At 35.3% G+C, this 23291-nt stretch overlaps 1 protein-coding gene and 1 long non-coding RNA gene across 7 annotated transcripts; one reads left to right on the top strand and one right to left on the bottom strand.

Moving 5' to 3' along the window:
- The first annotated feature begins 375 nt into the window (after nt 1–375).
- On the top strand, nt 376–18335 carry LOC113701740 (uncharacterized). Of its 6 annotated transcripts, none has more exons than XR_011818313.1 (11): nt 377–831; nt 1811–3257; nt 8898–11316; nt 13656–13716; nt 13806–13904; nt 14163–14257; nt 14550–14663; nt 15844–15911; nt 16620–16730; nt 17324–17561; nt 18099–18335. XR_011818313.1 is itself a non-coding variant. In XM_072059099.1 (11 exons), exons 2-11 carry the CDS (start codon nt 3002–3004, stop codon nt 18207–18209), a joined length of 1329 nt encoding a protein of 442 aa, XP_071915200.1. In that variant the 5' UTR covers nt 459–831; nt 1811–3001; the 3' UTR covers nt 18210–18335. The 6 variants fall into 6 exon arrangements, 5 of the variants coding, with proteins under 5 accessions (XP_071915198.1, XP_071915199.1, XP_071915200.1 ...); XM_072059099.1 differs by having other exon boundaries at nt 459–831; nt 11141–11316; XM_072059100.1 differs by lacking the exons at nt 377–831; nt 1811–3257 and adding an exon at nt 6262–6611.
- A 2305-nt stretch (nt 18336–20640) lies between these two features.
- On the bottom strand, nt 20641–22269 carry LOC113701743 (uncharacterized). The gene is made up of 3 exons (XR_003450999.2): nt 22123–22269; nt 21575–21635; nt 20641–20975 (listed from the first exon to the last, which is right to left on the bottom strand). It is a non-coding gene; the product is annotated as an uncharacterized lncRNA (long non-coding RNA).
- Nucleotides 22270–23291: the final 1022 nt, after the last annotated feature.

Here is a 23291-nt window from a genome sequence, read left to right as displayed (position 1 = left end):
ACCACACTTGGCTACATATAGGTAAAATTAGAAGCTAAAATAAGTAACAAGAAGAATAAAATTCTAAATATTTTTTCCTTCAAATTGAACCATATGAACAGAATTTAGAATTACCAACATGTCCAATCCTTGCCAATTTAGTCCTTCACTATAGATCAGTTTCTCTTTAGGTCATATTGAAATCTATTCGAATTAACAAGACCAAAAAGTTAAGAATCATATGAACAAGTTAAGAATTGTCAAATCAAACTAATCTTACTAATTCGATATGCTTACTCAATTTCATATTTCATACAACTACCATCCCTCGTCATTATACATCCGTTTCTCTTCAGGTCAAACTAAAAGCAAATAACTAACAAGAAGAAAAAATTTTCACATATTTTCTTTTCCAGTTGAACTACATAATTTTTCTTTTCCAGTTGAACTACATAATTAAATTGAGAATTGTTAATGAAACCAATCATATCGGTTTAATCTAATTGCTCGGTCTCGTATTTCATATTACTATCACCCCTCGTCGCTATAGATCCTTTCTTTCTTTGGGTCAAAATAAAAACCTAAACTAATTAACAAGAAGAGAAGAATTCCACATAATTTACCTGCAATCAAGCCGTATAATTAAATCGAGAATTGTCAATCAGACCGGTTTCTACCGGTTCGGTTTGATTAGTTGGCATCATTTTTCATACATTACCAAATCTCAGATGGCAGAAGCCGAAAACAAAAAAAAGAAGCCGAAAACAAATAGGAAACGGAAACCCAAAGTCTCAAACGGAAACCCAAAGTCCCAGAGGCTAGAGAGAGGAAGAAAAGCAGCAGAACTGAGAGGTAATTCAAGAAAAATTCCCCAAATTTTTGGTTAATTTCACCTTTATATTGGTTAATTTCTGTTCTGAACTCTATGCGGATATATTAATCGGGTGAATTTTGCACTGGCTCAAGCACACACACACGCACACCATGAAATACATGCAGTTCCGCACGTTTTGATTGTATCAGGTGAAAATTTTTTGCTGGAAAGCTTTTTGGCGTCAAATGCCTAATGTTTTTTCTAATTGTTCTTCAATTTTTTTCTCTTTGGTTTTCTGAGATTTTTTGGGGGGTTTTTTGGGTAAGATAAATGAATGTGTTAATTTGATTTCCCTTTTCTGGATTATTTCGATGTTAATTTTAGAGATAGGTACTTGAATTTGAGTTTTTACTGTGAATTCGAGTTTTTGCTGTTTATACCTGGGAAGGTTTTGAATTTTCTTAACAAAGATTGAGTCCCGAAGTCTGGAAAAGAGTGTACGGTTGAGAATTTTCTGTCGCTTTTGAATCTTCAATTGACTATTTTTTGTGATTTTTTCCTTTTGTTGATGGAATTGTTGTGTTCATGTAACCTAGGGAGTATTTAAAACTTTGGTTTTGAGGGTTCACAAGAATTAAAGGTGTCCAGTTGTTGATTGTGCCATGCAGATTGTTCTTAAGGATCTAAAAACGATATTCTTATTTTTTAACTATTGGCATGATTGTGTTATTTGCGAAGATCCGATTTGGTAAAATTTTTGACAAGAAAGTGGATTTTAGAGGATGCATTGCCAAAGAAGCTAGGAAAGCCTGACTGGCTTCTTTTTAAAACGTAAACTTTTAGTAGTGTTTAACATGTGCAAATGCTATTCTCATCTGGGATACTGCAACGTATCAAATAGTATTCAGATTTGGAATGCTATCATAAGTCTTGCCAAATTGGCCCCAGGTGAAGATCCAGTTATTTTGTGCTTTGTAAAATTGGACAACTTTAACCAATTAATTTAATCTTTTGCAGGTGCTGACCAGCAAATGATATAAGTTTTACATTTTTATAGCTTTGCTTTTTGGAACAGCAAGAACATGAGTGCTCCGCCTAGTAAAAGGTCGCATGAGGAGGTCGGAAATGGAAGTGGGGGTGTTAGTGGCAGTCATGGTCTTTCCTCTGCTCCAAAGTTCCAGCATGAGGATTCCAGCACATTCCCTGGTGTGATGGGTAGACTGGAGTCTTCAACCTCGGGTGATTTCCATAGTCCTTATGACATAGGGCAGGATGCTCGGATGCCAAAGCTACCGAGGACTGAATCTCGTGATGCAGATAGAAGATCACCTTTGCTTCCAATGTACCGAGTGCCATCATCTTCAAATGACACTCATTTGGATCACCCTTCAGGTTTTGAAAGCAGGTTGGAATTTCGAGATACCAAGGAAGGAAATAAGGACCCTAAGTTTGAGAACCGTGAAAGTAAGGTTGAACAAAGGGAGTTACATATAGGCAGTAGGCTTGATAAGGATGTGAAGTTTGACAGCAGAGGAGATGATAATAAAGCAACCAAGCATGAAAGGGAAACATATCCAGAACATAGAGCTGACATAAAGGTAGATAAGGAGTCTTATGGTGGGGCAAGCAACCATCCGAACTGGAAAAATTCAAATGAACAACACAGGGGAAAAAGGTATCCTGATGCCTCTGGAGGGAATGTGGATCCATGGCAAGCATCACGATCCAGTTTGCATGGCCCAGTTGAGGGTGTAAAGGAATCCCCAAATGTGGAGGAAAGGGAGTATGCTGAAGCACGTGAGGCTGTTGGAGAGAACAAGGTTGATTTTAAAGGGGAGAATAAATTGAAAGAGAGAGAAAGGAAAAGGAAAGAGGTAAAACAAAGGGATTGGGGAGAAAGGGATAAAGAAAGAAATGACCTGCGAAACGCTTTGCAGTTGTGCAGCAATAGCAATAGTGAAAACAAGGAGCCAATGCGGGAAGAGAGAGAAGCTGAGAGGTTGGACAAGGAGAGGAAAGATCTTTTGAGAGAAAAGGAGAAAGTAAAAGAAAGAGAAAAGGATTTTATGAAAAAGGAATCAGGGAATGGAGCTGAAAAAGAAAGTCCTCACAATGATAAGGAAATGGTAGATGTCCCCAGCAGAGCTGCAGAGCTAGAGAATCCAACCTCAGAATTAAAGAAACAAAAGGACACTGATAGTTGGAAAAATGTTGACAGGGATATTAGAGAGAGGAAAAAGGAAAGAGATGCAGAGGAGGAAGGTGAAAGATATGAGAAACGCAATAAGAATCATGACAAGGAGTCAGATGAAGTATGTGGTGAAGCTGAAGGGGGTGCAGAAAGGGAGAGAGAAGTTTTTAATTATGGAGTTCAGCAGCGTAAGAGGATGCTTAGGCCAAGGGGCAGTCCTCAACGTACTCATCGTGATCCTCGTTTTAGGTCGCGCAATCAAGATAATGAAGGGTATGGATTTCAAAAGTTGTGTGGTTGCCTATTATTTTCTTGGAGATGGCAATATCCCATGCTTTATTTCTTTAGATGCATTTTTCGAGATAATTTGATACTTCAGGTCTTGACTTGTGGAAGTGTCTTTTTCCCCTTGTTTTGGTTATTACTCTCACTTTTAATAATTTGCGTATCAACAATCTTTTAATTGTAGCTAAATGCTAATTGTCAAGGTTGTTTAATTTATTCCTTTTTATTTGAATTTTTAAAAATAAGTTACAAAGATTGCATGCCTAATTTACCATGTCTCATAGTCGAATATAAGGGTGTACTTTGATCTGTTGTAAGTATTTAGCTGCTAAAGAAGAACAAGATCTTTCTTGGTAGATCTGGTTTTTCTTGATCTTTGTATTGATGACTCAGGAGGAAGGATGTTATTCAGAGGGAAATGCATTTTAATGTGGTTCCTTCCTGGAAGTTTCTCCAAGTGTCTTGGGAAGCTAGAAATACTGAAGTTTCAGGATTTTATGAAAGATCTAATTTTAATGCCCTTTTGAACTGTTTTGACATCTTTATATCTGGATTTAGGAGAACCCGATCTTATATGTTTATTTAACATAAAAGGCAAAAGGTGCAGTAGTTTTTGTGAATTTTTGAGATGAATATTAGTATTGTTCAATACTGATTCTCATTAGATATTTGGTCTGGTTTCTTCTTCTTGATGCTCTCTCCCTCTCTCTCTCTCTCTCTCTCTCTCTCTCTCTCTCACCGGCATTCTTACACAAATGCTCTAAGTCTTTCATTTTCCACTAGCCAATAACTTGACTATCTTAACATAGTAGTTAAAAGAAACAACGCCTGTTTATTCACTTATTGAATTCAAAAAGCTGAGGGCTCGTTGCTATCCAATAGATTAGATAAAGTTTTCAAGAAAAAACATGATAATGGTTGAAGATTTCGAAGGGATAAAAGAGTGCAAGGGAAGATCTTTCGCATGCACTCGTGCGTTATCTCGGTCATATCTGAACTGTCATATCTGAACTGGTGTTTAGATTAAACACTATATGCCAGAAAAAGTACGTAATGAAATGGAGATATCAAGCATGTTTGCATATCGATCATGCATGTCTCCTACATTATACTTATAATTCCATATTCAAAATGCCATATAGATGAGCTTGCAATTATTAGGTTCATTATCCCGTGAACCACATAATAGAATTTCGAAAAGGAATTGCCATTTTTTATGAAGACTAAAAGAAATGGTATATGACTGCTTAAAAGAAAGAAAATCAGAATAAGTTGAGTGAGTGTGACATTTAAGTATCAAAAAGAGGATTGCTCACCTCTTTCGCCCTTTCAATCTGTTCATAATAGTTTCATCTTGTGTGTCTAGCAAGCGGTATTTTTTTCTGTCAGCAGTTAGCATGTTAAAATCATTGTGGACAAGTGACATTTCAGAAAGGGCCTCAAAATAGCTTCTTGATACCAAATAGCACAACAGTGGATTGTGTTACAGGTACACACCAACTTTGTCATTGGTTTACTTATCTATCGCAAACTATAGTTACGCTAAGGTAAATATATTGCATTTTGAAAGCTTGGTTTTGTTGCATTATATTGCAACTAAAATTTTTCACAAGAAGAAAATGGCTTTAGAAAGAATTTTTGTAACTATAGTTGCTAAAAAAAAACTCTTGTGGAAACAAGATTTCTATTGAAGAACATAATAAATGGCCAATATCAGAAATTGTACTGTCACATGTCTACTTAAATTCTAATAAAGGAAAACAACTTCAAAATAAAATCTCAGTCATTTAATAACTCATTTTAACTTGACCAAATTAGACAAAACAAATCAGAAAAAGAATTTCAGAAATCTCAGTGACATTGGGTTTTAATTCAAAGTTGATTATCTCACTAAGAAAGTTCCTAGTAGTCATTGATTGTATAAAAACGTTTAAAATTTAATTCTATGTTAACCATAAGTAAAATATTTTTATGATATACAAACTTTTAAATGTAGCTTTTTCTATTGTAGAATGCATGGTATTGTCAAATTTCATGTGGTATAGATTGTAACTTTGCAATGCTCTTTCATTCCAAAGCCAAATTAATCATACTTGGTTGTGGCAGGCTCGGGATATGACGAACTGGACTCATTCATTGATTGAGTTTTTTAATCCATTTGACTGGCCTGCCTAGCATTATTGATTGGGTTTGAGCATGGTGTGAGAACATTTATCCCATCACATAGCTATCATTTCCTCTGTAATCTAGATAGAGCCCATGGGCCTCTATAGTTTTCTTTAGCTTTTCTAAAAGTTGGTCAGAAATTATGTCTTGAAAGACTCTTTAAACAATTCCAAGGATTTGTTTGTTAGAACAGCTTGAAAGGCTAAAGCTATTATGCAAAAGAAAATCAAAGGGTGCTTGAGAGCTTGGATTATTTTAGCTAATGTAAGCTAAGAATAAAAGTGAAAAGCACTGGGATGCCTCAAAAGAGTTTTTAAGCTACAATGAGCTTATTTTGAGTGAGGACAGCCTTTTAAATGTGACTAAATAACATCAAGCAAAAAAGAATAGCCCCTGACATCTGTTTCAATTATATGATAGATTTTATATAAAGGTTTCCTGTGTTACTGCAGCTTGGGATTGGGTAAATGCACTATATAAGCATGTGAAGTTTATGGAATATGCTCAAGGATTGAAGGAAAAAACGTTATTAATATGAAATCCTTAAATATGAAGTCGTTAGGATCTTATTTTGTTTGGGCAGGAAAACAATATGCTCGATTTTTTACCCTCATCATCTCAATGTTAGGCAAGAGTGTAATTAATCTGAGACACACACCAGTTTACAATACATTTCAACTCCATTAGTTTCAGTATTGTATGCATAGTGCATTTTGCTGAAGGTTTGAAATCCATAAGAGTAACCATCTAAGTGCTTGTCTACGAATTTGATCGTATAGGTTTGAAGTAATTTGTATTGCAATTACTTGACCCTATTAGACCCCTATTTTCCTTTTTCTGTGACTTGAAGTGCTATAGTGTATATAGGCATGAGCCATTTGGCATTTATCAAGGTCAGCTAATTTTGTGCAGAATCAACGGCAGTGAATTGATATAGAAACTCTGTTAGCCACATGGCAATATTAGAAAGAGCAAGCGTTACATTCTATGTTATAAATCGAGATATGCTCTTCTAGTTTAAATCAAGAAATACCCTTCTAGTTCCCTGGTTGATCCTGAACCTGACCTATTTCTAAACATGACCCTCGGTAGGCATATTAGTCCTCCAAAAGATCCTCCATCTAGAACAGATCTCACTGATCTACTCCTCGTTTCTCTTGTCACCGGGATGCAAAAGTAAGTTAATTTTCTCAATTTTGCTGTGGTTCAAGTTGTACGGCACAGGTAGAGTTAGGTTTTGCATCTGTATGTGTGTTGATCTACATTTATAAATTTGTTTGACTTTTCTGAGCATCTGATCTTGGCACAAATCCTTGACGAATGTGGAATTTAGGATACTTTTTCCTAATTTGTCTTTGAACGTAATCGAACCATCTTGCTTTTTGTCCTAAATACATCTTAGAGACAGCAGATTGATTTGGACTGCCTTTTGAACATCTTAGAGTAGGCCTAAGGTGATTCGCCGACTTATCAATCAAGTAATCACCTTGATTGTGGTGTCATTCTTCCCGTTCTAATCAATCTCGCGCAGTCCTTGATTGATTATGAATTCCATCCCCGAACGTTATACCTTAACCTAGGTCCAGGGCTTGTGGTTCACGTTCTTGATTCGTCTTGGCATATCGAGAATCGTATCGTTATAGCTATTAAATAGAAGCTTAGCTGTGCTTACCATATGCTTGATTAATTTGAAAATCTGGTGCTTTGATATTCTCTGGTCATTTTCCTATTTAAGGGGGAGATAAAGTTGGGCGAGTTAAAATCAATGCATATTTATCCTATATCCTTACCTTGTACTAGTATATAGTGCTAAAGTTACAAGTTTTAATGCTTGGAAGGGTTGATGGGTGAGTATGGACCTAGAGTAGGAAGGGTGTGGGTTTAATGGGTGAGTATGGATCTAGAGTCTCCAATTAAAGTTACATGTAAAAGTTTCAGGGCTTGTGAAGATTTCTTTTGATATTGCTTTCAAGATCCTTATGTGCATGTAATAGTATGAATATGACACCGATATTTGATAGTATTATATAAGATAGAACCTCTTACCATGTTGCTTGCCGATTAGTACACTTGATCATAAGACTAGATGTGCCTTGCTCTTTTAACAAGATGAATTTGGTTAAGTTTTGTACATGTTTTCTTCTTGTGTAGGAGTACTTTTAATCCCATAGTGACCAAAAAAAAAAAAAAAGAAAAAGAAATATGGTTATGGTATTTCTGTGGAATACTTTCTTTTATTGCTGTACAGAGCTGATAACAAGGCTTACATTTATCATGGTCAAATTTGGTGGAAATTTGAGTAATATTTACTACTGATCTGGCTGTTAGCTATTTTGACATGCAATTAGAAGTTATTGCACTTGAGGTATGTCCATTTGAGGCATATATAGTATATTCATCTATTTGTGGTGTGGCTATTCTTTGGAAATCTTATATCAATGACTTCAGTTTTCCATGAATTTGAGTAAAAGTGTCAATTAGTTGTGTTTTAGTTTGTTGAACTCTTTTACGTGTCCCCAAAAGAATGACTTTCTGTGTGTTTCTTTTTATTCGGTGCTGTAGTGTAGGAGGGCTAGTACACTTAATGTTGCCTTGTACTCAATATGGCCCAAGTTTGGCTTGCCTACTTGATCTACTGATACCTTTTAGTCTCCTAGAGGGTGTCCATTATGTGTGTACCATTTTGTCAAATCAAATAAATGCCATCTCCCACAAGGTCTTGATGAAAAAACTGCTGATATAGATGAGCTGAGGGAAAAGTTTGTTAAGTGGTGGTATATATGATATTGAGGTAGTGATTTTGTTTGAAAGGCATAGGTAGACTAAAAGTATTAACCTTTGTAACCTTTGGTTTTTGCATGCACTTCCTTACCTGCTTCTAACATATTCTGTTATAATTTCTAGGCCGAATAATTACCTATCGATTGTTATAACCTCTATTAACTGTTTGAAGAATTATATTTACCGCCTACGATAAAGCTTCTCAGGACCTTCCATTGAATATTGAAACTAGAAGAAAAAACCCCTGTTTCGAAATTTTGAGCATGACTTTAGTTGTTAAATTGCAGAAAGGTAGCACAGTGCCACCTTAAATGAGGTCCACTTTATCAACAGTAAGTTCGTACCAAGGAATGAAAAATTGTATTTTATATGATTCTATGGTCAATTAGTTACTGGCATGATAGAAACACTTGACAAGTCAGCTCATGAGTAAAGGTTAATGTTGCGACAAATGACTATTTCTGTGATGATGATATGATGTTAATGGAGTTATGGAATTGCATTTATCATTAATACTGATGGCGAATTTTATGTATTGAGCGGTCTACCATCTACTGCATAGTAGTTTGCATGCTCATGTGAAAAGGAGACTTTGAGTTTACTCGTACAATGTTACAAATTCTTGGATAGGTTCAAAGCTATAGGTTACTTACTGCCTTTTGCCCGTTATTTTTTTCGCAGGTCTCAAGGTAAGCTGTTATGTTAATTCATGCAACAGAGAATTATGAAGTTGATTCATAGAAGGGGAGTATGTGCATATTAATGTTGGCATGATTTTTTTCTTCTTTCATCTGTACTCTTTTTCATATGCTTTCAGACCCTTCGATGGCTACACAAAACATAGAACATTTGAACTGTGGCATGGGACACAGTGTGGGACATGCAGAACAGAAGTGCTCCATACTCGGATATATTTTCAGCTTGAATTTAATGCATGCTTTACTCTGTGAATCATTTATTCCGTGATGCTGTGTAGGAAATTTCTTATGCATTAGATTGCTGATGTTGGGCTACTGAATTAGTTATATGAAAAGGTTACAAAAACTTGCTTTGCCTCGTAAAAAGTCTGCATTGATATTCTACATGAAAAATTCTATTGTGTTGCATAGACAGAAAGTTACACTTGATGTGTGCCCCTCCTGGCTTAAGATGTTAGAATTGGATTATGCCCGATATGGTTTGACTAGTTTAATCAAGATTTGATTGACATTTTGTTCTGCTGTTATAGCCTCTCATGGAAGCACCCCCCTCTCTCTGTCTCTCACACACACACACAACCACACACATATATGCACCTGTGCACACACTTGTAATGTGTGCCAGTCTGTAATTCAGGTTGTTCACTCAGCTCTCTCCTCGTTGCATCATCAGTGCCTTGCTTTTGTGAATCCTCATCCATTATGAGCATCCATATTGTCACAGACTCAGTGCAGTTAGTGCTGCTAAGGAGCTAGTTTTCATGCATATGTTCTACTCCTAAGCAGCATCAATATTTCTTCTATGTTGAACAGCAATTTGTGATAAAGCCAATGTTTTATTTTTAGACTTTTGACTTGCTTTAACAGAGTTCTGAGATCATACTTTATGACCTTTGGTAGAAAATGGCTCCAGAAATTATAAGTCACGAGGGAAGTATAAAATTGCAACTCATCCCATTTCTTACAAGTGTCCCAGTTCTTAACTATTCAGAATATGCTTCGATATTTGTTTCCTAGCAAGTAAATTAACAAGATTTATATTGAACAATAGTAAAATTTACTTTTCAAACTTATTTTCAGGCTTTCTAGAATGGTTCATCTCGAATGCTTTCTTTGAATTGTTCCCTGTCAGACTTGTGGATTGTTTGGAGTAGTGATTTTCTGTGTTTTTAAGTTGTGAAAAAATCAGTTGAAGAAATAACAAAATTCCAAGTGAAACAGATCTGTGAAATTACTGATATAGATTACCATGTGGAAGCAAATTCTGAAAATGAAAGGGGGAAAAGATCAGAAAGAGTTGTTACTTCCCAAACCTGGAAGTTAAGGACATTGAAGTTTGGTTGGAGGGAGTATCTCTGCTCCATTCTTTTCATGTTTAACTCTTGAGAATGTTATGGTTGCATCATGTGTATGATGGGGGTAATTATTAATTTTTGTTAGAGTCTAATGGTTCAAGACTTTCCCCTCCTGGAAGCAGAGAGGGGTGAACCAGTAAGTTCCCTGGTGACAAACTGGCAGTGTGATTTCGTCTAAGATCCCATCTTGCATATTATAAAATACACTTTGACAGATTATTGGGTTATCAGAATGCTGATGATATTAATACATTTCATGGCTTGCTTACAAATGTGTTACCATGCTGCTTCATCTTTCCTCGGTAGTTCAGGACCTTTTACCATATTAGGTTCCCTTTTGTGTGATGCTTCTTCATTTGGAATTGATAGTACATTAAGGACCTTTGACAATATTAGTTTCCTCTTTTTCCATCTTCCAAATTCACGAAAAGACTTCCTGAGCAGTTCATGGCATGCTTAAAAAGGTGATACCTTGCTTCTTTATATCTACTCAGAAAAACAGTCAGGAACTTTGGCTGTACTAGGTTTCATTTGGTATGGCGCTTCTGCATTTGTACTTGGTAATGCATTAAGGGCCTTTGACAATATTAATTTCCTCTTTTTCCATCTTCCAATTCATGTGAAGACTACCTGAGCATCTTTAGACTCTTTCAGAAACATGTTTGGCAAAGACTTTTAAAGATTTTAAGGTGCTTTTGATCCTCATTTGTTTTTAATTGGACCTTCTGAGTTATTCGAGTACATTCAGTACATTGTGAAAGGCTTTGTTCACTTTCATGTTATTCTCTGTGTAAATTACTCAATCATTGGGTTTAGATTTTTTATCATCTTCTGTATCACAATTTGTACGTTAATGTTGTTTTAATGGCAGGTAAACCTGATGTGTCCACCATTGTTTATAAAGTTGGTGAATCCATGCAAGAGCTAACTAAAGTATGGAAAGAATATGAAGCATCTCAAGCAGATAAGATGTCTGAAAGTTCTTCAAATGGTCCTACTCTAGATATTCGGATACCAGCTGAGCATGTTTCTGCAGCAAACCGCCAGGTGATTCTTTGAGTTGTTTTCCACCCTGCTTTTGGGTCAAGTAGGTGTTATAATCCAAGTTTGAGGTGTATGCTCCAAAATGAATGGCTGTAGTTGAGGAACTAAAACAGATGATGAAAATGTATTTCTTCATTTGGCCAAAATTTTCTGTGGACAAAAAATGAAAGACTGGATAACACATGTTTACGATTGGCTAGGTTAAACTTTTAATTAGAAGAGATCTATTGTTAGTTGGGTTTCATAAATAGCACCATGAGGAATAGCTGGCATCTTGGAGCAAAAGTTGTTGCAATTGTAGTTTACTTTACAAAATGCATTTTTCCAAAAATATCCATGTTGTCACGTGGAATGATGACAATTCCAATACTTAGTGCTTGGTACACTGGAATGGCAATTGAAATATTGGAATTATGTCCAATTTATGATTCCTGACTATATTGGAAGGAATCACTCAAAACCCTCAACTCATTTCCAACAGTGAATAAATAAAAGACAAAATATTTTGTTAAAATACTTTCTTTCTCCCTCTCCCAGACTTCCACCATCGAACCTCCCCTTCCTCGCTGCCTTCAACACCTCTCTCTCCCCCATGGCATCTGGCAACTCCTCCCTTTTTTCTTATTTTTCCCTCTTTATCAGCATTTGACAACACCCACATGGGCTTGCCGGCAGAAAAATAGATTCAAATGGAAGAAATCGAAGAGGAAGCAGCACCAGCAAACGCCGACGAGTCATCACCGTTATTATCTGAATTCTCCCCGTAAGATCCGTTCGGTTAGAATGAAGGTGCCCGAGGTCAAGGTCCACCTCTACAAGCTTGGCAAAGGACCCATTGATGTCTTCAAGTCCAGCCTTAGTGGGTGGGACCAAGACCAGTTGGAGGTCACCGATTTTTTTCCTTTTCCATAGCATCTGACAAAATCTCTCTTCTTCTCCCACGGCCGGTCACTCCCCCCTCACCCCAGTAGACCCTTTCTTCTCCTCCCTTGCCATCAAATCGTCCTCCTCATTGCAATCGTTCTCCTCAAATCGTTCAAATCTTTTATTGATTAGTCATGAGTTTTTGTTGATAATTGTTGAACAAAAAACAAAAAAGATTTGGATTGGTAGTGATTTGATGGTGGGCGTGATTATCAATCCAAGAACAATAATTAGAAAATAAAAAATTAATTTTGATACCATTCCAACTATATTTATACCAAGCACTAGTCCATGGAATAATACCAGGGGTTCAAACCCATACTAATTTTTTGTATATCATTCCATCTCCAATACCAATTCCAAAACATGAACCAAGCACCCCCTTAGTTATGAATTCTGGTGATCTTCTCTGGCAGCATTTCTGCCCTTTGCTTGGTTCTAAAGCCATCGAATCTTCTCTGTATCCGTCGCTCTCCCTCTCTCTCTTTTTTTTTTTTTTTGTTCCTGCTAACTGGACAATTTATTTGTACAAATCACCAGCAAGGACCTTTGTTCAGCTCCAGGATGTTTGCTTTTGTTTTGTTTTGCTTTGTTTTATTTTTTTTCACCACTTTACGAGACATTATGTTATCAAATTGATTGCCTAGAGTGTAAGGTACTTGTTGCTGGTGATATTTTAAACTAGGTATCACAGTATTGGTATGGCACTTTTCTGTCACTGAGTTATATCAAGTATTTTAAGTGCCTTCACAAGATCTACTTTTTTTCTGAGCTTGTGATACTGGAAGCTCCTTTGAACATATCAAAAAGAATCAGGGAACACATTTGGTTCCCTTGGAAGAACCTTCTGGTTAGGTTAAGCTCTTAATTGGTTGAACTTTGTAGACTTTATGCAGCATGGAGTTTCGATAGCCATTGGACTGAATAGGATTGCTTTTGCTCCTTGGAACCACTTCGCTGGCAGCATTCTGACTATAATGTTGGAGATTGACTTCTGGACATGATAAGAAGTGCCCTTAACTAACATGGTTTCCATTATTGTATGAAAAATGTTATGAAACCAAAAATGATAATATTCATGTCAATTTGATAGTAGGAGATCTCAAAGAATGAAAAAAGATAAATTGGGTATTAATATCATGAACTGTAAGAATTAAGTCACCTTTAGGGAAAGTGTGTAACATATCGGAATGTATACAAATAAATGTGAATTAATTGATTTTACTCTTATTTTCTTTTCATCAATCAGATTAATCTAATTTCACTTTCTTTGTGAGATCGCCATCTCTCCTGTCAGATTAATCTAATTTCACTTTCTTTGTGAGATCGCCATCTCTCCTGTCTGATTTTTTGTGATCACTACTTGCTTGCATCAAATTGGACACTCATTTAATCTTCTTGGCACTACATATGCGTAGGTAAGAGGTGGCCAGCTGTGGGGGACAGACATATATACTGATGATTCGGATCTTGTTGCTGGTAAGTGGTTTTGTATTTTATTTGTGTTTTGATATTCTGATGACCATTCTGGGAATTATGAATTGCATGATATGCTCCTTTCTCTCTAGTTCTTATGCACACTGGCTATTGTCGTCCGACTGCATCACCCCTTGAAGCTACAATTCAGGAGTTACGTGTCACTATCAGAGTATTACCTCCACAAGACTGTAAGTCAGCATGAAACTTGATATCTACTGTTTCTGGTGTTGAGTGCTTGCAAAGCTAGTTTAGATTAAAATTTGCATCATATGAGTGCTTACTGTCTTGAAAAAACTTATTGCTAATTTATGTCATGTTATAGAGTACTCAACAGTCACAATTTGCGATCCTAGTGGTTGACGTTATATATATAATATTTGCAATCATATTAGTTTATATATACATCAGTCGATATATGTCTAATTCGCAACTGAATTATGTTAAAGGCTATCTTTCAATGCTGAGAAACAATGTTAGATCACGTTCTTGGGGAGCTGCCATTGGCTGCAGTTACCGTGTTGAGCGTTGTTGTGTCGTGAAGGTTCGAGTTCTTACATTCTTCATTTTTTCATTTCTCCTATGCTTTCCTTTCTTTATCTGCAACACTTACTACTATGTTATCTCAACTTTAGAAGTTGCATTGTATGAATCTTTTGTCCCTGTCATTCTCTAGCAATTTTAGTTGTCAACTTTGTGGTTGTTAATTGCTTGCTAACAATAAATGACTTGGTAAGATCTATATTTCATTGGTTTATTCTATGGGCTGAGAGAGCAGGCAAGTTTTATTTGCTGGGGCACAGTTTAATGTTTCGTCCACCTTACATGTGCTTCAGAAAGGAGGGGCAGTTTTTGATGTACAGCCATGTCTTACACATTCATCTTCTATGGAGCCTACTCTTGCCCCAGTTGCTGTTGAGCGCACCATGACTACCAGGGCTGCAGCTTCGGTACTTATTCAAAACTCAGATTAAACTCTTTCTGTGTGAACATTTGCTTTCCACCTTCCTGATTTTTGCATCATCTTTCCTAGCATTGTTGTCATTACATTTTAAGAACTTTAAACTTTATTTGATGCTTCTGGGAAAAACAAACACAACCTTGAACAATAATTCTTCTGAAAGATTTACAAAAGATGCTCCCTGTAAGATGCTAAAGACAATGCAGATAACTTTATTTGGGAGTTTAATAGTTCCAGGACTTATTTTCTTTTTTCGCTTGTTCTATATTGGTTTTGTTGTTGCCTGTGGATCTCAATAAGCTGCTGTATTTATTCTGGTATTCCTCCCTACTTTGGTTTCAACTAAAGAGCTGCCCTAGAGCATCATGCCTTAGATCTGCTATGTTCTTAGTCATGGTAGTTCACAATTTTTTCATTTAAATGGGATTTGGTGGTCATATTGTTATGGTTGAGGTCAAATATATGTTTGAAAATGTTGATTTTCCCTTTTTTGGGTGAACTTTTGACAGCTGCTATGTTTCTTTGTTTATGTGATTTCATCATCTTACGAGAATGTTCAATTTTCATTTTTGTGATGGGGAGGGAGGGGATGGTGGGAGCTGTAACTGCAAGCTTTTTAGTGTCTTGGGGCGGACTTGCGCGACTTGCGCATTTGCAGTGGCAAACATAAATAGTCCACTTCTGATTACTGGAGCTGTGTTATAGCGGCTAATAGCTATCAAATACTAATTGATTAGGCAGGAAAATTTTTCTTCTTATCTCATCTTTCTTTATCTTCTTTTTCATTTTCATTCCATTGGTTTTGCTTTCGTTCTTATCTATTCATTCTTTTTTTCCAGAGGAAGGAGTATTCTTTAAGAGCATTAGATGTCTTAAGTTCTTGTAAGATACGGGTTTTCTAAGTGTTCTGAATAGATGGATTAGCCCTTCTAAATTTCAAAAGACACGAGAGATGTGCTCAAGGAGCGTTGTAAGCTTGCTGAGTAGTATCTAACAGATTGCAAATGTCAAATATGCATATTATGTTTGGTTTACTAAGGACGCTGCTATTGTATACCTTTTTTTGTATTATTTTTAACTAACTTTTTTTATTTCTTTACCTCTCCCCTTCTCCCCTCCACCCCTTTCTCTCTCTCTCTCTCTCTCTCTCTCTCTCTCTCTCTCTCTAGAATGCACTACGACAACAAAGATTTGTACGAGAAGTGACTGTGCAATTCAACCTATGTGGTGAGCCTTGGTAAGTAATATGACTTGGACTGTTCTAGTTTGCTTCTTTTGAAGGATTTTATTTTTGTTTTTGGGAACTGATTATTGGTAAGTATTAGAAGTTTTTTCGTTGGTAAATAGAGTAGGAAGATTATGGATGCCAGGGGGATGGGACCATTGGCTGAATTTCGTAGTAAGATTTTCTCGTGTTTTTAAAGCTACAAAAAAGGATGGAATTAGACAATTTTCTAGTATTGTTGTAAATTCTGTTCACTTTCTTTGTTTCTGGCTTAATAGATAAAGACATGCATTTGGGGGTGAAACATCATATGTAATACATAAAACTAGCAATGATTCTTAAGTTCTTGAATTGTGCTTTTAGTTGGCAAAATTGGTCGTCTTTCAAATCAAGAATTTTTTGGCTTACAAGTAGTACAGACAGAAATTAGTGGAGCCCATCTTCTACTTAGCCGGTAGAACCTTTTCTCATATGTGCATTATAGTGATAATTTTGCATGTTCATCTTTTCTGTGCTGCAGCAATGAATTTATAGTGACTGAGAATCCAAGAGAGTTCATATAGACTATTAAAGAGACATGCTTGTATAAATCTGTTTACCTGAACTGATTAGAAAATGACCAATTTATTGTGAAACTTCATAGTGATAAATCAGATAAGCTCTTGTATATTCACCTATTCTTTGCTCTTTTGATTAGTCTATTTCCTTTTGTCTGTCTAGGCTTAAATACAGCATCAGTGTGGTTGCAGACAAGGGGCTTAAGAAACCCCTGTTTACAGCTTCGCGCTTGAAAAAGGGGGAAGTACTCTACTTGGAAACCCATAGCCGCAGGTAATGGTGGTTGGTAATAGTAAGCAAATGTTTTCTTCATGCTTCTGGTTTAAGTCAATGTATTTACCTTTCGAGAAACAATCAATTCTTCATGTTTGAATAGAATATCTAGACAGGAGAAAGGATGTGCTAATCAAACTATTTGAGTATTATTGGTATTTTTTTTTAAAAGATTCATGTATCATATTATGCTCAGTTTTATTTTGAGCATCCTCGGTGAAATTATTTTACAATATCCGTTTTGTCAAACAGGAAAGTAAAGAGACTACTGGGGCCTCCTCTCTCTCTCCAGGACAGCGATAATTGAGCTATACACATAATTTTTTGTTATGATGAGTTTTGCTTTAGCATTTTCTGATTAGCCTGGATCAAAATTTTCTGACTTATTTGTTTGTTAGTTAGAGGCTGTTGCAAGAGGAAATGAATGTTTAAATCTTTTTCTTTTCTTTTTATTTTACATAAAAGCAAACTGTTAGCACTTTTATTTATCTTGATGCATGGGAATATCTTCTTCTTTCAAGATGCAACCTGATAATTGCTATTGCCTTCCTGGCAAGTTGCTATTCATTTACTCTTAACTCGTGCAAGTATAGGTTTGAGCTTTGCTTTGCTGGAGAGAAGATGGTAAAGGCTACATCAGTGTCTCAGGCCCAAGAAGCAGAAGCTGACAAATCTGTAACTCATAGCTCACATACTTCAAATGGTGAAAAAGGCCTGATGGATGGAGAAAATGTTGTTATAGATGCCTTCCGATGGTCTCGTTGTAAGAATCTCCTTCGCCAAACAAAGATGATATCAATTGGGATCCCACTGCCCCTTGAGCATGTGGAGGTAATCTCTTAATGTGATATGCAACTCTTCTTATTTGGAAAGAGAAAGGAGTGAGATATATTGAGATTTTAATACATCTATGTAGAATGGTCCTTCTTCATTCATTATGAGATTGACCTTTTTTAGCATACACTGAAAGTAGATCAGCCACCTTTTGGGGGGGTTGTCTTTTCTTTCCTTGTCTTATGAGTTTATCTATGTATATTTAGTTTGACATGAAGAGAGCACGACTAAAAGCATTACTGCAACTTCTGAAATCTCAAGTTTTGGTTTCTTGGGATAATTGTAGTTCTCTCAAATTATCAAGCTTTTAGTTTTTTTTTTTTTTTTGAAGAACTCGTAAATGGTATCCCTTGCAAGTTAAATGGACAAATCAATGAAAATGGAGCAACAAACAATTGTACATGAATGTGTAGACAAAATGAAATGACTTGGACTCCTAACCTGCAAGTGTCACCTAGGAAAAATTAGCATAATGTCTCTATGACAGGATCCATTTTTCTAAACTTTTGCTGTGTGCATGAAATTATTTGACAGGTATTGGCAGACAATCTAGAATGGGAGGATATCAATTGGACGTCTACTGGTGTTGTGATTGCCGGGAAAGAATACCATCTTGCCCGGGCACATTTCATGTCTCCAAATTAGCTGGCAGAGTTGAATTATCATGAACTTTTTGTCATGTAATATATATATTTCCGAGTTTCATAGACTGATGTACTGGTTTGGATGCTCCAAAACAATGCCATACAATGAATTTTAGACTATTTTGGAGATTGCTGTTATTAGCTCGTAGTTGTTTTTAATATCCTCCTATATAACCAGAATTTCTTCAAAAGAAATGCTCGTGGACTACACGTGCTTATGGTGGGAAGGAAGCTGATTTATTTGGTTGGTTGGTCGGTTGTTTTTCGGAGGTTTCCTTGTGTTGTGTGTGGGTGGGTGGGGGGGGGGGGCGCGGGCGTTGGAGTTGGGCTATGTTGTTGAAGTAAATGAATATTGGGGTATTTGTGATAAGGACTTGCAAATTATTTTCGACTGGGTTGTGTTGATTTTTGTCTAAATTTTCATTATGTTTAAGCTTGAAAAAGGTTCAACGTATTCAGGAAATTTGGCTCGTACCAAATCTGTGAAAATGTGAGAGATGTTTGCTAGATAGGTCGATATGGTTCAAATGCTTAGATGAGGGAACCGTAAGGGGCTTACTCCAGCTTTTGAACATCATTGCTTGGACGAGGCATCAGTGTCATCACAGAAAAAGCAATGCCATATATCAACATGTAAATACGAAAATTCTAAAGAATGATAAGAGTGGTTTGGGCCTCCTGTGGCTAGTTCAACTGGTTTCGCAATTCGATAATTACCAGCAGGTTCCAGAATCGATTTTTATGTGTTATCTCGTTGTATATATTCTTCAGGCAAGGCTTTACACACAGTTTTAGGAGATTAGTTTGATCAAAAAATTGGGATACCTCTAAGTGAACAGAAAAAAATAGGATAAGACTGGTTTGAAACAACGGTGGTAAAGCTGTACGGAGGAAATATATGAATGCTCTTTACACAAGCGCATGGTATGATTTTTACGTAAGCGCGTGGTATGAAAAAAAACTCTTGATACACAAAGAAACCCGTATTGTAGTGAGGAGAAGGGATTGATTACCTGATTCGTCTATTGCATATTCATGAAATTATTAGGTTATAGTGATTAGTTAGAAGTAGAGTTGCTAAAATCAGTGATTTCCCCTGTTTGATAATCCAATTTAAGATTGAAACTTAATGGATTCAGATATTAACATATTCATACCATTTGATAACTAAAAATTGAACATCCGAATTAATTAAGTAGCATTGAATTTTCTAGGCAAAACTTACTCTCAAAATTAAGTGATAAACTATTCACTTATCACTAAATGTGATATGCACTTAAATGTATTAAATTTAATACTTAATAAATCAATAATTTAATGGATTCGGATTTCAAATTTCAGACTTTAGTTTTATCAAATGTACCCTTAGACTTGTCTGAATGGGTTATAATTAGGTGATGAATATAATTAAATCAACACGTATATATCAATTTGATTAATGGTTAAAATGGACGAGTCATAAATATATATGATTTCAAATGGGTGTGCGTTACCCAATTCTATATATGCCCCACTAAAACTTCTACTTTTTTTCCCCTACCATATTCTATATAATAAGAAAAAACAATATATCATTGTAATAATAATAAAAAAAAGGTTGAAATACCAAGTTTGCGTATTCAGTTTGAAAAAAGACACGGATGCAACTATTGTATTTCACCAAAAAAGACACAAAAGGAAAAAGCTCATTATACCCAACCCTATCCATGTTGAGATTTAGGAACAAAAACTTCCTTCATCCATTTTAGCACCGGGTTGTCTCGTCTGATACTTGTGTGCCCATGAAGAAGCTAAAAACGTTATAAAAAGAGGACTTACTGTTCTAAAAACCTAGCCACCATATGCTAAGAGACTACCAGAAATTAGGCTAACTTCATTACCACCATTCCAAAAATTGGCAAAGTGAAATTGACTTGCACCGACCAATTTTTTGTTGATATCTCATGGAAGAAGGGTTATCCCAAAAAAAAAAAAAAAAAAAAAAGTGAATGCTGTGTTTGTTTGATACTTTGATGGCTTTTTCATCTTATTTACATAATTGTTTAGATACCTTGCTTGACTACCTTTTTTCTTCTTAGAAACACAATTATCAACTAAATGCAATAGTTTTTGTTAACAACTCTTAATAGAAAATGAGTTCTGACGCTCCGCGTTTTTACCCAAGAACCACAAAAAAAAAAAAAAAGAAGAAGAAAGAATGGAATTCTTCCAACTTCAACAGGCGAAGCTGAATGCTGATGCGAATGATACAACATATGGCTAAAAGGGAAACAGGGGACTGGAGGAAAGGCTCTAAACCTCCTCAAACAGTAATGTCGTATACTAAATAAGTAACAGTTGTAGCTCCATGTATGTAACGGTTGAACCCCAAGCCACCTTGTCACGTCCCAAATCCGATAACCATATTTAAAAAAGGGTTATTTAACTTATAATTTGAAGCGTGGCACCAATATACCCTTCCAAGAGGATATAAAGCCGTCTATCGGGTTTATAACTATAAACCAACATTTACATATTCCTTTGAATGTGCTAAAAAAATGTTCCAAACATAGAAAATCATTCATATGATACTTTACACTAAACTTTCAACATATATACATTACTAGGGTACAAAAGTCATATAGGCTACAATTTAGCAAAATTTAACTCTAGAATATAACTTGATCAAAGCTAGTCTTCAACTCATCCTAAACTGGATTCTCATTTGCATGAGAGCCAATTAAGTGGGGGAGAGCGTCGGCTTGTTCAAAAAGAAGTCGATTCATATCTGTACTGGATCGAACATATTAATAAGAAATATAACATTTAATAAAATCATTTCACGTAATTCAATCACAATTGACATTTCACATATACGTAATGCATACTTATGTACAAATTCATATTTTGTAATTCTTTAATTTTGATCCGTGTGATCTTTTCTTATTCCCACTTTGCCTTCAGTTAAAAAACATGTTATGGTCACTTTATACTCGTAATAGGGCCTTTACTCACTATTTTTACACGTGATAGGGCCATATTCCATTTAAAATGTAACTCCTTATATCATACTATGTGTCACTTTATACCCGTGATCGGACCGTTACCCACTATTACATCCCGTGGCAAGACCATACCAGCATTTACATAGCCTAAAGCCTTTTCCTATCATTTACTTGTTTTAATAAGTCCAATATGTCTAAAACATCAAACGGCAATCACTTTTAAACACATAGTACAATCATTCATAAGTACATAGTCCTAAAAAAATTACATATGTTCAATCCAATTTAATATAACAAAATACATTTTTTGCATAACAATTAGCAAATAAAACCTTTTTAGAATACATTTCAAAAACCATAGAGATAGGAAGGTGCCAATTACCAACTTCTAGGATAATTCAAGGTCCGGTCAAAAGTCACTCCGATCCTCCCTTAATCTTCCCCTAAAATAGCAAATTAGAACATTAACAATCTAATGTCAATACTGTGCTGTCACTTGTTAAATCATCACTAACGATGCTCCTTTAAAAATTTGCAACTTGGGTTATATATGTCAAAAATCACAAAAATTGTGCTGTTAGAAACTAGACTTGAAGCACTAATGATCATTAGAAGAACATTTTAGAAATTTGGATCATAAGCTAGTCTAAATTAATTTGCAAGTCACTGCAATTTTTCAGTCCCTAGCTGTGCAGGTCATGATTTCATGCCAAATTTGCAAATTTTCCACTATTAATAGACAATGAACTAGAGCTAGAATATTGTATCTTTGGAAAGATTTTTGAATCTAGTTTCAAATGCTACTGACAGCACTCAATTTTGGCTTTTCTATACTAAGTTATAGTTGATTTTTCAAAACTGCTCAGGCTGACTGTTTATACAATTCAATCCAATTCAGCTTTATATAACTCAAGTATATGATTTATTTACCTTAAATTACTTGAAGTCAATCAATCCTGGTCCCTTGATGCTCCCTGAAATTTCCGTCTCTCCGTTTTGCTTCTTCTGGTATTTACGCATCAAGAAGATGCATACAAACATGATGAAGCGGCGGGGAAGAGATAAACATTGCAAAATTTGCACTATGGCCCTCTAGTTATTGATCTGATTATAAATTGTACCCTCCACTTATGCAAAATGCTCAATTGGCTAATTTACTTTTAGTAATCGGGATCCTAATCAAACTTTGTCAAAGCAACCACAATATACAGCTGATGACATAACACCACGAAACCAACATTGGATAGGTTCTCATTCTATAATTGTAATTTCACATAAAGGTTTCCAAGTGGCAATTGGTAGTTCAAATATAATTTGGGAAGTTTAGATTAAAGGAAAATCATTCAAAATGTTCCTCACATTTTGTAAAATAACTTTTTTCGTCTCTTCCTTTTAAAAATATAATTTTACGTCCTTTACAAATTCACATTGATCAAATTTGGTCCCTACCTAGATTTCTAACTAGTTTTTGGCCGGAATTCATCATATGCCTTGTATGTGATAAAAATTTACATAATCCATCTATAGTTCTCTATATTTCATAAAATGAATTGTATTTGATTTCACTATGTGAATGTATTCAATACTTATAACTTTTCTATTTTGGTAATAATTCATTTATTGAGTTGTGTAATAAGGCCATATAATTAATCGATCCTAACTCGAATTCTATAGTCATGCTAACAAATTACAATTTAAATTTGAAATTTTTACTCACCACCTTTAAGACCAATAGTTGAATTTCTTGCCTTGTGATTATCTTAAAATTTAAAAGTATCAATTATTTACTTCTTTTTGTCATACTTTTCTTTGTTTATTTTTTCTATCCAAATTTAATTCGATATAAATAATTGATACTGTTTAGGATTAAATGTCTTCTTTATTTTCAATTTTTGAATAAAAAAAATAAACATGAGTAAAAAAACTAACAATTTTTTTAAACCCCTGTATATATCTACTTTAATTTCACCTGAACAGTACGTTCAAGCGAAATCAAATAGAGGTATGTTACATGCTATTCGTATTGTTCAGATGAAATTAAATATATATATATATACATGAGTTTAAAAAAAAGTTATTCATACACATGATCAATAAGG

This window comes from Coffea arabica, chromosome 7e, assembly GCF_036785885.1.
Source record: "Coffea arabica cultivar ET-39 chromosome 7e, Coffea Arabica ET-39 HiFi, whole genome shotgun sequence".
Classification (NCBI taxonomy): domain Eukaryota; kingdom Viridiplantae; phylum Streptophyta; class Magnoliopsida; order Gentianales; family Rubiaceae; genus Coffea; species Coffea arabica.
The sequence above is the reverse complement of the archived record's forward strand: the minus strand, read 5'-3'. Positions and strand labels throughout refer to the sequence as shown.

Bases quoted from the DNA above. Each gene is read 5' to 3' on its own strand.
- LOC113701740 (XM_072059097.1), top strand. From the start codon at position 1,876: ATGAGTGCTCCGCCTAGTAAAAGGTCGCATGAGGAGGTCGGAAATGGA. The intron at 3,258-8,503 runs GTATGGATTTCA...GTTAAATTGCAG, and splicing joins CGCAATCAAGATAATGAAGG to AAAGGTAGCACAGTGCCACC.